Below are 17063 nucleotides of genomic sequence, written 5' to 3'. Positions count from 1 at the left end.
AATACAATTTTGAATACACACATATTGTAACAAATTCAGACCATAACAAAGATTAAATAAAAGCCACCAAGCAATGCTTTCTAGGTAATGGTGCTACTGGCTTCTTTGGCCATGGTGTTAACAACCAGTGTATTAGTTTAAAACCCCCTGCAAAAACTGCCAAACTATCAGCAATCCAAGAAAATGAGTGTTCCTCTCACAGCTTATGACAAAATCGAGCAGTAGGTTTTAGTATCTCCCAAGACCCATGCAAAGCACAAATTTCCCCTAGGTGGTTGTCTTAAAAACTTGTTCTTTAATGTCTCCTTGTCCATGCTTATTTTGATATAAAATACTATCAAGTTAAATCTGTCAGTCAAGGCTACATTATCTTACTCCCTCATCTAGCCTCAGTATACTGAGGGACTTTTTGTCCAAAGTGCTGTATGTTTACATTTGTCAGAAGACTTTGGAGTTAAAAAACAGACTGCTGATCCCCAAAATCTTCATGAGAGAGTTTCAAATTGACACTAAGTGAAAATTTTTTGTATCTACAAGTCTATGAATCTCAGCTGTAGTGAGGACATGTGCATCCCTGGCACCCAAAGACACACACGAGTTAGATCATGTATTTGTGTAAGAAACCAGTAAGGAGGCCAAGGGAGTTGAAATCTTTATTTTTTCTTGGAGATCTGAGCAATTACCAAACATGAGCTGAATCTCTTCTTCCTGTGGAGTGGGAGAATAGGAAGGAAAAAAACAGCACTGACAGTTGGGGTGTCAATTAGCAAAGGACGAGGGCCAGCCGTCACTCTTTCAAAAATACATTTTCTTTTTGGCTGTAAATTCTGCAGTGCAAGACCAGGAACTGGGACATGGGCTGTCTCTTAATTAAGTCTCAATAACGACAAACTTTTTCCTTTAAGATACGAAATGAGTACAACAGGAAGCATGTGTTATCACACCACCTGTCCCCATGACCTTCAGAGTCCAACGGCTTTGGCAACTCCAGATCTGATACCTGCTACCTACAACCCCCAAGTGGCATGTTGACCCCCACCCTTTTTTTTTTTTTGCAATCCTCTTGCCTCAGGCCTCCTGAGTGCTAGGATTATAGGCATGCACTATGCCTGGGCCCCCTCTGCTCCTGAATTCAGATGTTAATGTTCTGATTATATAGAGGCTACTTGAGAATCTTTCAGGAAGTCCTGAAAGACTCTGTCCTCACTCATCCAGTCACACGTTTTCTTTCTCTTGCAGATACGTATATGTATCTCACGTGTAACTCTCCCAAGAAAGAGGTAAGTGGCTTTGGAGTCTGTGTCCCCAACAAGGTGATGCTGATCATGCTGACAGTTCCGGAAAACCCATCCACAGAAAGTGTGCATGAGGATATCCAAACCAGAACTCATTTGTTGTGCCAACGTTGCCAATTTGGAGACAGGCACAAGGCCCCAAGTGTATGATGGAATTTCTTAATGCAGAGGCATCTAGCAGGCATTTAGCCATGGATTTCCAGATCTGCCAAAGATGACTGCAAGTACATGGGTGGCAGAAGTGAGGTTTTTCAGTCACTGGGTTCTCTAGTTAAGAATGAGTGGGTGAGAGTAAAGTTTGGGCTCCTCTTCTATCATAAGTGAAAAGAGCTGGCAGGTTTTGTTTTTTTTTAATATGCCTTAGCCCACAATCTAAAAATGATTTATCCTGAAAGGCATGAAGTAGTTATTCCTTTACAAAAATAGTACCACGATTTTGAAAAAAAAAAAAAAAAAAAGCCATATTCTAACATTGCCAAAAAGGTATTCTGCTTAAGCAGAACAAGATGTGCCGCCCCCATCCATCCTTCCCTTCTCTGCTCCCTCCTAATCTGAGTCACATTACTCCTGGCAGTGTTTTGAGCAGTAGGAATGCTAGGGCTTCCTAAGGCAAGGGGGGTCCCCCTCCTAAGGTAAGGGGGGTCCCCCTCCTAAGGTGGGGGGGCCTCACATATGTAAGCACGCCAGAATCGAAGGGCGAAGGGTCAGCTGTCTTCCTCTAGGATCCCTGGATGTTCCTTCCAGAAAGCATCCCCAATGATGTCGCAGTGCAAAGGCAAAGGCTTAGCCCTGGTCCGGGTCACTCTCATCTTTGTCCCTTCTATTTCTGCTGGCAGCTTAACTTCCTTTGTTGAGACTTCATCCACCTATAGGTAAAAGTTAAAATGGTGACACAATTAACTTGAGAGTAGATTTGGGAGAGAAAAGGAGGATGGGCAAGTTCACTTTTCTTATTTGATATACTTCTGTCACATTTTTATGTATCAATAATGTAGGAACTCAACAATTAGGGTGGGGATGCCTGCCTGGCATGCGTGAGGCCCTGGGTTTGATCCTCAGCACCACAAAACAACCGGAAAAAGCAAAACAAACAACTTTTAAAAAGATTTTCAGTTCACTGAAAAGTGAACTTAGGAACAAAGAAGGGATTTCATGTTCCTTTTTAGCAAGAAATACCAAATTAAGGATATTTCTCTTCTCCCACTGGCATTAAGAAGTATCCAATGCTGTGCCAAAGAATGAATGTGTTTTGAAAATATTAATATAAGAGCTGAAGTTGCCAGAGGAATGACTAGGTCTCAAGGTACCCTTTAATACTGGAAAAACATTCATCCCAGAGAGAAAAAAACCAATTTAACATGGAAGGATATGAACTTAAGAGAACTAATTACGTCTAAGAGCTGATGAGAGAAAAAAACACTGGTAGAATTATGGACTTAAGAAAATATACTTAAATCACATCACAGAATATCAAGGTAAATATGAATGTCTTTGGAGTCTCATGAAATTTTGAAAATGGCAAAACCCCTAATCAACATTTCCTAACACTTCATACTATAGTTGTCATGGGACAGATGGACCATTTAATGATATTATCCACTATGGAAGAGAATATTTTTTAAAAATGTTCTGTGAATACAAAAACCCTCTTATCTCGCTATATCCTTTTCAAAAGGGCTTATTTGATATAGGGAGAGTTTATCACATAGAAAAATAAGTACACTAATTTTAAAATTTTGTGATTCTACCTGCATCTACTTTTGGGAGATTTCCAGATCACTGACTAACAAAAGTTGCATCCAAATCAATATTCTAAAGCATCTCCTGCAAAGGATCTAGTTTGTGTTAGCAACAGAAGTCAGATCAGAATACAGGTGGCAGGTGGGGGGCAGGGGCATGGCTCAAGTGGCAAAGTGCCTGTCTAGCAAGCAGGCGTGAGACTCTGAGTTCAAACTGAGTACCACAAAACAAACAAACAAAGTACACTTCCCACAGGTGGCAGGTGGCAGACAGCCTGGGAGGGACCCAGGCCTTTACTCCTGACCGCCATTTTTCTTTGAACGCACAGCATTACCTTCTGCCAAATCAACACAGTCCCTTTCCTGTACATCAGTGGCTCATTATTATAGTTGATGTTGAATTGAGAAAACAAAATCTCATTCTTGTCTGCTGCAAGAGTTCCCTGAAGAAATACAAAAAAGTATAACAAGTTAGTCATGTCCTCTTTCTCCCTTATTGCTAGCTGTCCACAGTCTAAACTTCCAGAAACAAACCAAGAAGCAGAAGGATTCTATCAAACATCATACAGTTACTAATGAATTAAAAGCAATTCAAATCATATTTAGAGGTCCACATTCAGAAAATCGTCTTCAGCAGCAAACACTGGCTTCACCAGTTAAGATTATGAGGGAGATGGAAGGAACAACAGTAAATGTGTATAGCATGTACATAATAAACTGTGTTTCTTTTTCTTGCTAGACCATCATGCCACCTCCACTTTAGAGATGAAAAAACTGAAGCTTAATGAGATTGTATAAATTGGCCAGGTTGAAGGTTGTCTTATTCTTCTCAGAAGAATCAACCAGACTAGATATACCTGGTAGTATTCTTGTTGTTGCTATATAAAAACTTCATTACTATTGTTAATAAAGACAACCATATATAAGATATTATCTCAGGAGCTGTTATAACACATTACCTCATTTCAGAGTCAGTCATCCTACAAGTTGCACTTTTTATCTAATAAGGAAAGCCAGTATTTAGTAAGCATTTACAAAGTAATGCTTTTCTATGTGTTTTACATGCAACATGCCTTTTAATTCTTACTATAAACCTATGAGGAGGGCTACATTTTACTTATAAAGAACTGAGGCAGAGAAGATAAAATTTAACAGAAGCATGACTCCAGGAAGGCTATCTAACTGCCAGAGCATGGACTTACCATGCACAGGGTCCTAAATCCATGAAATGACAGGTACCCAGCAGGGCACAGCAAGGAAGGAAGGGGCCTGGTGGGAATGGCAAGACCACATGCCTTGTCTGAAGAGGTCAGCCAAGTGGGAACATGTGGGAGTGAAGAGCCAGTGTCACTGCCCATTTTCAGCTCTGGACATAGAGGCTTGGGGAGAAGTAACAACCCACTCAAGTGTTCATAGCAAGCAAGTCACAGAGCTCCTGCCATTATGCTTTTTAAGTCCTTTCAAAACCGCTGTAAAGGGAGCTAAAGAATAATCTAAGGGAACCTAAAAAACAAAGTTACAGGAGAGACTGTCCCAAACTGTCCCCAGCTAAGCACTTCTGTGGTAAGACATTTATACCTGTAATCGCTCTTGGGCTTGTACTGGTGTTAGTCCAGACTGTTGTATAAGTGCCCAAAAAACTGTATTATAAAGATTATTGATGTGACCTGTGAGGAGAACAAAATAATAGTGTTTATATATGCAGAATTTCTTTTCAACATTTATACTTCTAGAAATACTTCAGCCCTGCCCCTTCCACTTTCAAGTAAAGAGATCTCAGAGACATTACCAATTAGCCCAAAGTCCTATCAGGGAAAAAGAGAAGAAGAGTAAGGCAGAAAGAGCTTATTTCCTGCAAATGGCTCTGTTTGTTCATTTCAGTAATGCCTTACATAAATCTGTTCAGCTATGTGTGAATCTTAGGAATACATTCAAAGTTACTTGTGTTAGTTCAATCTCTTCTCCAGTTCTTCTGGTGAAACCAAAATATACCAAATGAGTTAAAAGTCTCACAAACATTATCACAGTCACATAAGCCCTGGGTCACAACTCAAATACCCATTGAAGTTGGAATGAAGATAAATGTGTAAAACAGCAGGTGATCCTGATGGAACAGAAGGGAATGGCAGAGACTGTGTGGCACATTGCCTCATATGCATGTGCGTCAGAGTAGGCGGCTGCCCTGTAAAGGCTATGTCTGAGTCTAAGTGGCAATGCAGACCCAGTACTGCCTCATATCCTGATTTCAAAAAACAAACCACAGATAAGTTTTTATATGAAATCTTCCAATTTTTCAAATTATTTTTAATGAATTAAAAATTCTTTTGTGAACTCGGCATGGTGGCACACTCATAAACCCAGCATTCAGGAGACTGAGACAGGAAGAATCTGACTTCTAGCCCAGCCTGAGATACAAAGCAAGACCCTGTCTCAAAAATAATTTTTTAAAAATACTACATTTCAAACAAAATACATGTGAGCCAAACCTGTAACAAATTGACACATTAAAGAATGCACAGAATTGGTGGTTTAACTATATCTGTATCTTGTGCCACTTACAATCTGCTTGCCTCCAGCTGAGGTAGTCCTTTAAGGTCTGGTTGCTAGGATACACCACAACTCTTCCATCAAAGCCTGGGGGATACAGAAGGGGCTGGTCCTCAAAGAAATCTCGCCAATAAAACACATAGCTGGAGGCGAACTGGGAAGCCACGAGAGTCATGAACTTACTTGTGGATGTAAGACACGTTGGAAGGAGCAAGAAAAGAGAGAATGTACGGTATTAATTCAACACCATGATAGGACCTGTGGGTGCAAAAGAGAGATTACACAAACTGCCGAGCCAGACAAGAGATAAAATATGTTTGGCTAAGAAAAACTATTATACTATTTCAGTTACATATTTTAAATGTAGCCTGCCTCTCTTTCCAGACCTACTAAGTTATTTATTTACACCCAGTTATTCTCTGTAAGATGTGATGTAAATTTATGGTTCAAATTTATGTTTTTGTTTTCCTTTTTGGTAGTTTCGAGTTTTGGAAGGGAACCCTTGTTTTAAAAACATACCAATTTGCTATTTGATTTATTTCCTGTAAAAATTTCACAATACTGCCAAATTAAGTATTAGATTTGTCTATTTTATACTGAAATCCTCCTCAGTTGAAAGGTTAGATAATACTGCAAGACGTGTGTTGCAGACTGACGCTGGCTAAAAGCAACCTATGAATCATTAATATTACATTTTTATGGTCTCTGTTTCGAGTGGTTTTGTTTGTTTGTTGTTTTGTTTCTTTGAGACAGAGTCTTATGTAGTCCAGGCTGACCTAGAACGTGATATCCTCCTGTATCAGCCTCTTGAGCACTGGGATGATAGGCATAAGCTTTGGCCTTAGTTTAAATGCTCAGAGCCAGGGCAGTCTAGAAACTAAGCTGATAGGGCATGGAGGGGAAAGAAAAAGAAAGTGTATAAATACTCAGGTCTCAGAGAGGAGGACAGCAGTCTAAACAGGACACACACATACACTCTGCAATTGAAAGTATATAGGCAGTGCCTCATGCCTATAATCCTAGCTACTCAGGAGGCAGAGCTCAGGAGGATTGAGGTTCAAAGCCAGCCCAGGCAAACAGGATGTGAGACCCTATCTTGAAAAAAACCCATCATGTAAAAGGGCTGGTGGAGTGGCTCAAGGTGTAGGCCCTGAGTTCAAGCCCCAGTACTGAAAAAAAAAAAGAAAGACAATACTGCACGTATCAACTGTAGTCTGTAAGATCTTGGCTGTAGCCAAGATAAAGAGAAAAGCAGATGCTGGGAGGGAATACTCTGAAGAAAGGTGGCAGGACAAGGGACTACCTGGCTCTTCTTTTAAACCAGTTGCTCTTCCGCTTGAACACAAAGCTGTATTCGTCACTCTGTCCATATGCAATCACGATATCCTCCAGTTCTCCCATTACTGTTTGGGCACACTTGGTCATCAGGTGAAGAGCTCGGCTGTCATTAGGTTTTGCAAAATTGTGCTTCTCAGCAAACCTTCACAGAGGAAAGACAAGAGGGAGAAGGCACAGATGAAAGACAGTTTGTCACTGACACCACAGGCCACAAAGGCAGTTCAAAGAGAAAGGTATTCTATCAGTGCAACTAGCTACAATGTAACCTGTTTTCTTAAGACTAGATTTCATTGCTGTGCCCAACAGAGGGACAGGGACATAATTTGTAAGCTTCAAGTCCCTTCTCTGCAATATGGGAGAATAATGGATTTACCTCATTGAGTTGTCCTGACGATCGGGGAAGATAAAAGTGTAACTATGCCTGCCTCCCATTAAGTGCTCTAAAAATATTAATTACAATGGTCATTATTAACAAGGTAGCTTTTTTTAAACATTAAATTCCCATTGTTGTTACATTTCCCCCCTCTTCTTTTCCTGTCTCCTCCTCCAATGCAGTCCATGTGCCCTATTACTGATCATGATACATGGCATACTGTAAACTAGTGCCCACAGCCAGGCCTACACAGGCCTGTGAATAGGCAGCACTCAAAAATATCTAACAGAATAGCCGGGCAGTTGGCTGAAGGGCCTAAGTCTTAAGTTTTTTTCCATCGGGTTCCTGCTAGGTTATTTCTGCTCACTTAACTCGAGCACCCCAAGCCAGTTCCTAACTCGGGAGTACTTTGCCCCTTTTAACGACTCTGACCAGTTGAGAAGCAAGCCCAGATATAGCCAGCAGGCCAGGGGACGCTCAATGCGGAGCGCACATTGGCTGCCGCGTTACCCCGGTAACCATAAGCCCCGGCGCCGCAAACTCCCCGGAAGTGCTGTCTCCCCACGCCGTCCCGCGCCGAGCTAGCTCACCGGTGAAAATTCCGGCCGTCCAGCCGCACCACCACCCAGCAGTGAGGTAGGCAGGTGTCGTCAGCCTCGAAGTCCCGCACGTACTCAAACTTGCTTTTTGCCATGGTCACCCCCAATCTCGAGCCCCGTCCCAGATTGACGGAAGCAGCGGCCAAGCAACGGTGAACCTTTGCGGTGCGGGCAGCCCACATGCCCCACACGAAGGGCGAGGCCTCGGAGCCCCGCCCCGGAAGTTGCTGTTGCTCCTTGTGGCCGCTCTAGCCTCCGTGGAGGTCGTCAGCTCGCTGGCCTGGGGCGGAACCCGCTCTTCCCTTCCCAGTGCCCTGCTCTCTCCTTTCTTCTCCAGACCTGCGACAGAGCGCTTTACGAAGTCTTAAAAGTACTCTTTGATGGCCAAGTTTGAAAGAATACTTGGGGTTTTTTTGCCCTTTCTAAGCAGCATTCGTTCATCGTAGAACACGTGGAATATGTGAATTAACTTTATAGCCCCACCCCTCAAGGCATTGTGGGTGGGTCGTTCCAGTCTTCTCTGTAAGTTTAACCCAAGAACACATGAAATAGAAATCCTTCACCCACACAGTCTTTATGATTTTTACACAGGGCCTGGTTATTTTCCAGGGCCATCGATTATTCCAAAGAGTGGCTTTTAAAAGAAAAATACTTTTAATATGCCAACATATGGGTGTACTAAATTACCTTACTCAACTTTTCTGAGTTAATGTTCGTAAATAGGCACGACCCAATGTTTGAGGTTTTGCTGGTATATATTAAGAGCAATGCGACCTGCATAGTGATGTGATGTTTTATGATTTTGTGAACCTCCTTTAATTCATTATCTGCTTACATTGGTTGTTTTCCTCAAAAAAGATCCTCAAACAATGTACAAGTGTATGTGGTGGAAAGTCTCTTACTGGTAATTTCAAGTGCTTCAGGCAACTACTGTTACCAGTTTCAGGCATATTCACCCCGGGATTCAAAACTCTATTCCAGCTGTGCGTATGTGTGTGCATCACCCTAACAGTATCACAAAGTAGCTAGGAATCGGAAGGAATTGGTACCTCCACTTGACAAAGGGGGAAATCTGAGATTTAAAGAGAACAAAGTTTCTGTGATGTCAGTGTGGGTTAGAAGTAGGACATAAACCCACAACATACTCTCTTTCCTTTCTGTTGAAATCAGTTTTCTGTAAATTATCATTCCTTGCCTTTTACTTGTGTCCAAGCTGGTCAGGAGACAATCAAATCCTACCTCCCCTAGGAACCAGTAGGTTCAGTAGGTAATCTGTAATTCCTGGGCCCAGGTGATTCTCCTGTGTCATCCTCCCCAGTAGGTGGGATGACAGGTACACTCCACTGTCACTGGCTATTAGGTGCATTTCAAAATACTACTTCCCAATATAACCTCATGATTTTTAAAAATGTGTTTCCCAGCTTTGCCCATTGAGCAGAGATGAAATGACACCCTAAATGTAATAAGCATCCAGTTCTTGATCCTTCCTTCCTTTCTTCCCTTTGTTAGTTTTTTCTTTTCTTTAAATTGTCTCACTGTATAGCTCATACTGACCTTGAACTCAAGACCCTCTTTGCCTCAGCCTCCTGAGTGCTGGGATTACACATGTGCTGGCCCAGCCAGTTCTTGATTTCTAACTACCAGTCCTCATGAGAATAAACTCCTTGGAGAAATGGCTGGCTTGACGTTGTGTCACAGAGAACTCAAGGTGAGCCTGGGAGATCATTTTGTGCCAGAAAGGAAGGAAATGCTCAAGGAGTAATGAGAGCATACCAAAAAGATGAACCAGCTTGAAGGCCAAATTGAAGATAATTTGAGCATCAATAAGAGTAACTATAATTGATTATAATACATTGAATAAGTAAAAATCCACAACTCCATAATAATACTTGGGGAAAGGAAAACTCATTTGCTGTAATTGGAAATAATTATTACTCTGAAAATTGGTTATTAAAGGGAAAAGGGCATTTGCCTTGCTTTTTATGTGGAACTATAATTCAACTCCAGCTGATGAGGGGAAGCTATTTACAAAAAAAAAATGCTGGCTAATTTAAAATGAAGAATGGTGGAGTTAGAAAATCAACTTTCTCCCAACATCTATGGAATAATTGATTCAAAAAGGATCACTAATGGATGCTAAAACCATTATAAGATTTATGGGAAACAGGATATTCTTCAAATGTTGTCGTATTATTCTGCTGATTATTTGCTAATTACAAAGAAAAAACATACCATTACAAACAAGAGCTCTCACTGTCACTACCTTAAATTAGTTATCAAAGTTAATATCACTAATAGTAATATAGCCTACCTCTACGGAGCTCTTGATGTGGTGCACCACAATGAACACACCACCATGAGTTAAAATCAATTCAACCATTAAGTCAATGAGTCACAACCTCCTCACATATTAAAATCAACTGAGGGGACATTTAAAATTCCCAACTCTTGGCATGCATCCAGGCCAATTAAATCAGAACCTTTGCAGGTATGATTTAGGCTTTAGTGTATTCATTTTATTTATTTTCTAAAGAGAAAAACTTAAAAATGCATTTGCTCACAGCCAGTAAACTGATTTCTGAGACCTTGGCAGAGTATACCCTATGGATGGAATTGCCACTATGTACAGAAATAAAATAGCATATTTACAGGGTAGATACACCCCATATAATCTTTGTGCCAATTTATATTCCAATCTATAATAATTATTGCTTCAGAAACTCCCACTCTCTGTCCATTCATTTATATAATCAATCTTTAGTGGTTTTAGTTGTTGTTTTGGTTTTCTGTTCTTTTGTGAGATGCACTTAAGCTGCCTTTTCTCCCCCAGTTTGTGCACAAACTACGCAGAGTTCCAGGTAGGAGTTTCTAGAGTTCAGACTACTCCCAGAGCTGGGCTTTCTTTCTTTTATAAACACTAGTGTGTAGGAATTGTTCAAAGTAATGGGTTCTGTTGTGACATTTTTATACATGCTTATAACATACTTTGATCATATTTACTCACCCCTTCCCCTCCCTCTTTCCCCATGATGCTCTTCCCGTTTCCCTAATGGTCTCCCTTCTACTTTCACCTCTTTTTTCCTGCATTTTTTTCCCTAGATTCCACATATGAGAGAAAACATATGATACTTGTCTTTCTGAGTCTGGCTTATTTCACTTAACATGATGATCCCCAGTTCTGTTAATCAAACTTTGTTGCTGTGGTGAAATACCTGACATAAAAACTTAAAGGAAGAAAGATTTTTTTTTTTTTTTTTGGTTTGAACTCAGGGCCTTAAGCCACTCTGCCAGCTGTTTTTTGTGATGGGTTTTTTTTGAGATAGGATCTCAGGTACTATTTGCCCAGGCTGGCTTTGAGCCATGATCCTTCTAATCTCTGCCTCCTAAGTAGCTAGGATTACAGGACTGAGCCACCAGTACAAGGCTGGAAGAAAGATTAATTTTGGCTTAGTTTTAAAAGTTTCAGTTCATCATGGTGGGAAGGGCATTGAAGAATGGAGCAGCTTATCTCATGGTGGCCAGAAAGCAAAGAGAAGGGAATGTCTGCACTCCATTACTGTATTTCAGTCAAAGTTCCCACGGTGGTATTGATGTGCAGCCAGAGAGTTCTGACTGAAAGAGAACGGTTTAAAATACACCAAGAGAGCATAACCAGACAAATTCACCTATGAGACACTCTGTAAGATTACTGACTTGGCTTCTTCAAATGGTCAGTGTCATCAAGAATGAAAGGAAAAAAGAGGACAAGGAGTGAGGAGGGGAGGGGGAAAGTAAGTGGGGGACTGTTCCAGAATAAAAGGGATTTAAAAGACATAAAAATCAAAATCAGCACACATATATTAACTCAGTTTGGCCTAAAAACATTAAACACAGCTTTAAGTTCCCTGGGAAAAATCTGCAATTACATATGAGCAGTTTTTAGTGATTTATAAGAAAAAGTTTATTGCTTGCTTGAATCACTGGTTTTATTTTATATATTTATTTATTTTGACCTTGACATCTTCTTATTCTAAAGTCCAGGAAATGATCTGCAAAGCTTCTGTACTGTGTAGTGTGTCTTGCTGCTCACATCATATTTACTAAAACAGTATGGACAAGTACAAAAGCTATAAAGCAGGGTATACTATCCCTTGCACACAAGGGGAAATAAACGCTGAACAATAGTACTGTCTACTGTAAATGTTTGAATTTCTAGTAAGGAATCACTGTTAATTTCACAAGCATGATACTGGGAATGTGGTTATGTATCAATATTTGGAGTCTTCAGTACAGAACAAAGAGACTGACAGAAAAAAGCAACCGTGGCAAAATGTTAACAATGACTGAATCTCGTGGTGGTTAGAGAGATATCATTGAATTATCTTTTCAGCTTTTCTGCATTGTAGGTTGAATTGTGTCCCCTTCCCTTTAAAGTATGTTGAAGTCCTAACACACACCTGTGGATGTAACTGTATTGGGAGTAGGGACCTTGCAGATATAATTAATTAGGAAAGGGTTATCAGAAAGGGTCTTAATCCAGTATGACCGGTTTCCTTACAAGAAAGCATGCACATGGACAGGGGAGGCTGAGACTGGAGATGGGCTGTTCTCCATCACCAGAAGCTCGGGGAGAAGCGTGGATACAATGCCACTGTCATTACATTTTGCAAATGAGGAAACTGAGTGGACAGAGGTTGAGTGACTTGCTCAAGGTCACAGAGCCAGAGCTGGTGGATCATGGGTTCTCACCCAGACATTTTAACTGCACAGCTTGCTCGCTTACACTGTTTCATTCACCAGCTCTGTGGAAATTTCTGTGTGTGCTAATCGTCTAGCACCTGCCTGAGTCCTGGAATTGTGAGTGTGCGTGTCCAGTTTACTTACACACAGTCAGTACGAACCTTGTCAGACTCACGGCTGTGGTTTGGACATGGTTGGAACTGGCATCATGCTCTTGAACTTCCAGCACTGGGAGCTAAATAAACCTCTTTTATTTTTTTTCCTCTCTTTTTGTTGTGGGGGGGAGGGGCTGGAGTTTTAACTCAGAGCTTCGTGCTTGCAAATCAGATGCTCTACCTCTTGAGCCATACCTCCAGTCCATTTTCCTCTGGTTATTTTGGAGATGGGGGGGTGTCTCATGAACTATTTGCCCAGCCTGGCCTTGAACCACAATCCTCCTAATCTCAATCTTCCAAATAGCTGGGATTATAGGCATGAGCCACGGGTGCCTGCCTTAAACCTCTTTTCTTTATAAAGTACAGGTATTTCGTTATAGCACTAGAAAACAGACTACTACCTGTTAACGCCCATCCTTTTAAATCTTTTTTTAATGAAAAAATATGTACAGAAAAGTGCACAAGGCGTGGCTGACCACTGTTCAGTTGAGCAAGAACATTTCCCTAGAAACCTCAGTTATTACCCTGCCCGCCTTTCCAGAGACAATGGGCTGGTTTTTTTCATGGTACCAGGATTTGAACTCAGGGCCTTGCTAGGCTGGGATTCTACCACTTAAGCCACACCTTCAGCCATTAATAGACTTTTTAACATCTATAATTAAGTCATGATCATTTATAAACTTTATAGAAGTAGAATCTTGCGGTGTGAATTCTTTGGCATTTCTTTAGATTAACATTACATTTGTGACAGTCAGGCTGTACTGTGTAACTGCAGCTCACTGGTCTTCATTTCCATATTCTACTCCAGCAGCTGGCTGAACCACAGTACACCCATTACCTTGCCGAATAGAAGTCCAGTTGTTTCCAGTGTGGGGTGATTACAAATAAGACTGCTATGAACACCCTGGTCATGTGTATTGTACGTGTGCCTGAATTTCTATTGACATTGCTGGCTAGAATTTCTGGGTCATGGGAAGGCATCTGTTCAGATTTAATAGATAGTCTCATGTTTTTTTTCAAATGTTTTTTACCCAGTTTACCTTCCCAGCAGCCCTGTAGGCATGTTCCTCTTGCTGTATCCTCACCAACAATTGATATTACTAGACTTTTCAGAAATTGTGCTACATCATTCACTGAAGCCTGTGTACAGTAAATGGTTTGTGGTATACTTTTCTAGGAGGATGATAATGTCTAACATATTTTCTTGTTCTTATTGGCCACTTCACTTGGATATCTTTTACTATGAAGAACTTGTTCAAGTCTCTTACCCACTTTTTCAACTTACTTTTTTTGTTTTGGTGGGACTAGGTTTGAACTCAGGGCTTCACACTTGCAAAGTAGGGGCTCTAATGCTTGAGACGCACATCCAATACATTTTACTCTGATTATTTTGGAGATGGGGGGTCTCTCAAACTACTTGCCCAGGCTGGCCTTGAACCTTGATTCTCCTGATCTCAGCCTCCCAAGTAGCTAGGATTACAGGCGTGAGCCACCAATGTCTGGCTCAATTTACTTTTTATGCTTGCGTAACTTTACTTAAAAACGAAATCTTATGTCATTACTATAAATGGAAAATCAGTGTCACATGCCAAAACTAGAAGGTAAATATTAAAATAAATGAAATTGCAGTAAAATGCTCATCTTGTGGTAGGTCAGTCTCCTCCCACCCCCATTCTGCCAAGGCAAAGGAAGAGCTTCACTTTAGCAGGCTCGTTCAATCAGGTAAGAAGGCAGAGGCAGAACTGGGTGTGGCATTAGAGTCCTTCCCCTTCTAATGACCTCTAAAGTGTTGGTGAGCAGGGGCAGATCCAAAGCCAAAGCAGAGCTCTCCGATGTCTCCCCTGGATTACGCAGTTGATATCAGCTGCCATTGGTTAAGCACCTGCTCAGTGCTTGGCTCTGTACTAGCCGCATACTGTAGACTAGCTCATTTATTCTGCACACTGCTCTTTGAGGTTGGGTCCTCCAGATTTGGTATGTGGGTTCTAGCTTTGATAGCTGGAGCTCCAGCCATTACATCTATATTCCAGGCAGGAAGAAGGAAGGGGAAGAGAGTAAAAGGACCTATCTCCCAGCTGAATCCTCTCCCTTTGTGGGATTCTTACTAAAACTGCACAAATTCTGCTTATATAATTTTGGTTTTATCTGCAAGGGATGCAGTAAGTGTAGTTCTTTTAGGTGAGCACTAGGGCAACTCCAACAAGAGGATTTTTTAGTGCTGGCAGAGTGGCTCAAGCAGTAAGAACACCTTCCTGTAAGAATGAGGCCCTGTGCTCAAACCCCAGTGCTGCCAAAAAAAAAAAAAAATCGGTTTTCTAAAGAAAGTTACCTGGAGTCATCTCAACAACCTTGCTGTCTCCCTACACTGCCAGTCTATAGAGGGAAAGGAGGGGCCTAGAAGGTGGATTAGGAATTTCTGGTAAAACCTTACTCCTTGTCTATACTTCCCTCCATCAATGACTGCCCCATTGTCCCCCAGTGCAAAGCAATTGGTGCGGAGGCTCCTAGGGCAGGCTGAAAGGGAGGACTGGTCTTTACTTCTCAAATAGAGCCTGGGAAACTGGGGGCCTGAGTTTTCCTGGTGCAGCTCTGTAGGACAGTAACGAGTAGATTCTGACAGGCGTCATTTCCCCCATCCTCCCTGAGTTTGTGAGGCATTTGTGAAGGTAGAGACTAGTAACTGTGTCATACTTGGAGGTCTCTGGAGCAGCTGGGTCAATAGATAAGATGTGGTGTGCCTGAGGAGAGGAGGGAGTTCCCTCACTGCAGTCCCTCTCAGCCTTTGGGGCCTGGGAAAGGTCCCCTAAGAAGGAGCTCAGAGACAAGATGGAGAGGCAGGACCTTGTTAGCATTCTCTGTGAGGTCACTAGGTAAGTAAAGCCAGCTTTCTGGGAGAGAGCTGATAGGAGCTTTGGCTGCTTCTGTCCAAGGAACCTGAGCAACAAGGGAGGACCAGGGTGGTGCTAAGATGGCTTCAGGACAACCATGCATCAGGCCAAAGCAGGAAGAGAGAGCACTTCCTAGCATCAGGCTGAGGCACCCCAGGCCAGCCTTTGTGAGGAATTAAGCCTTGAGCACAGTGGTGAGAGGATTTCAGGACCAGACCATCTCTCCCACCTCCGTACTCTGCTGCAAAATGGGAGCAGAGTGAAAGAGAAGACCTGGGGCTCCCACTCCATGCCCTTCAGCAGATGGCCTGGCCTGTGCTGGGGCAAGGTGAGGAGAAATAAGGCTTAACTAGTTTTGTAATTGCAGATTTGGATTGCAGCAGCTGAGATTCAAATCATTAAAATGACTGAAAGACTGTGGGATCTGCCCAAAATATTGATAAAGGATGAACCAAAATGATTTGACAAGATGCATTTAAAAAACACAATAGGTAAATATCATTTCATAGTTGAACCTACTGTATTAAAATGAATCAATAAGCTGGCTATAATAAAGATAACTGCCATTTATTGAGCATTTGCAAATTGCTAGATGACATTGCTTGCACAAACTTTTCATAAGTCATCTCTCTTTACCCTCAGAGAGATTCATATAAGAAAACACAGGTTTATAGGGATTAAAGGTCTGTACTTCTAGCATCTGCCATGTCCCTGGGGTGTGTCAAGTATTCAAGATACATTATCACACAACAATTTAAAAAAGAAACCTAAATAGGAATAAATAAGTAAAGATACATAATCTAGGTGCATTCCCCATCCTCCCGTTGAAAGGCCTTATTCCCCATGTTTATCAGTTACCTACAAGAGACGCAATAACCTGCTGAGATACTATGCACAGACAACTAGGGAGCTGGGAGACTTACCCAGGCCACTGGCTTCAGAGATGAATTCAAGTTAAATCCTACCTCTCCTCACGGTGCTGACAAATGGGAAAGAAAAGACAACTCTACTGGAATAAAAAATGCTAAGTGTGATAGAGGTCCCACAGAGAAAGCTCCACAAGAACCTCTGGAAGAATGCTGGCAAAGGGGAAAAGTAAGTCCTAAGTTGCTTTTGAGACTCATAAAACTGTCTTGTAAGATTCTGCATACAGAGAATGTTAAATGGTGCTATGGAAAACACGATAGCCGTTCCAAGGTGCAATTTAAAAAATGAAACACAGAATTACCCTATGATTCAGCTATTCTCAAAAGAATTGAAAACAGATCTTGAAGAAATATTTGTGCACCTGTGTTCATAGCAAAAATGAAGGGGCCCACATGTCCACAGATGGGTGAATGGACAAAATGTGGTACGTCCATACAATAGGATATAATGCTACAACGAATGAACCTTGAGGACGTTATGCCA

General features: G+C 41.5%; 1 protein-coding gene and 1 long non-coding RNA gene across 5 annotated transcripts; one reads left to right on the top strand and one right to left on the bottom strand.

Annotated features, from left to right (window-relative positions):
• Nucleotides 1-640: 640 nt before the first annotated feature.
• Thg1l (tRNA-histidine guanylyltransferase 1 like) lies at nucleotides 641-16628 on the bottom strand. 4 transcript variants are annotated; one of them, XM_020179208.2, is made up of 7 exons: nucleotides 7883-8113; nucleotides 6885-7061; nucleotides 5594-5763; nucleotides 4613-4701; nucleotides 3370-3477; nucleotides 1966-2161; nucleotides 641-708 (listed from the first exon to the last, which is right to left on the bottom strand). In XM_020179208.2, the coding sequence occupies exons 1-6, from the start codon at nucleotides 8071-8073 to the stop codon at nucleotides 2000-2002; spliced, it is 897 nt and encodes a 298-aa protein (XP_020034797.1). In that variant the 5' UTR covers nucleotides 8074-8113; the 3' UTR covers nucleotides 641-708; nucleotides 1966-1999. The 4 variants fall into 4 exon arrangements, with proteins under 4 accessions (XP_020034797.1, XP_073913745.1, XP_073913744.1 ...); XM_074057644.1 differs by lacking the exon at nucleotides 7883-8113 and adding an exon at nucleotides 16577-16628 and having other exon boundaries at nucleotides 641-2161; XM_074057643.1 differs by having other exon boundaries at nucleotides 641-2161.
• LOC141417993 (uncharacterized) lies at nucleotides 15100-16230 on the top strand. Its single transcript, XR_012442609.1, has 2 exons — nucleotides 15100-15635; nucleotides 16021-16230. It is a non-coding gene; the product is annotated as an uncharacterized lncRNA (long non-coding RNA).
• Nucleotides 16629-17063: the final 435 nt, after the last annotated feature.

Source organism: Castor canadensis, chromosome 16, assembly GCF_047511655.1.
Source record: "Castor canadensis chromosome 16, mCasCan1.hap1v2, whole genome shotgun sequence".
NCBI classification, from domain to species: domain Eukaryota; kingdom Metazoa; phylum Chordata; class Mammalia; order Rodentia; family Castoridae; genus Castor; species Castor canadensis.
The sequence above is the reverse complement of the archived record's forward strand: the minus strand, read 5'-3'. Positions and strand labels throughout refer to the sequence as shown.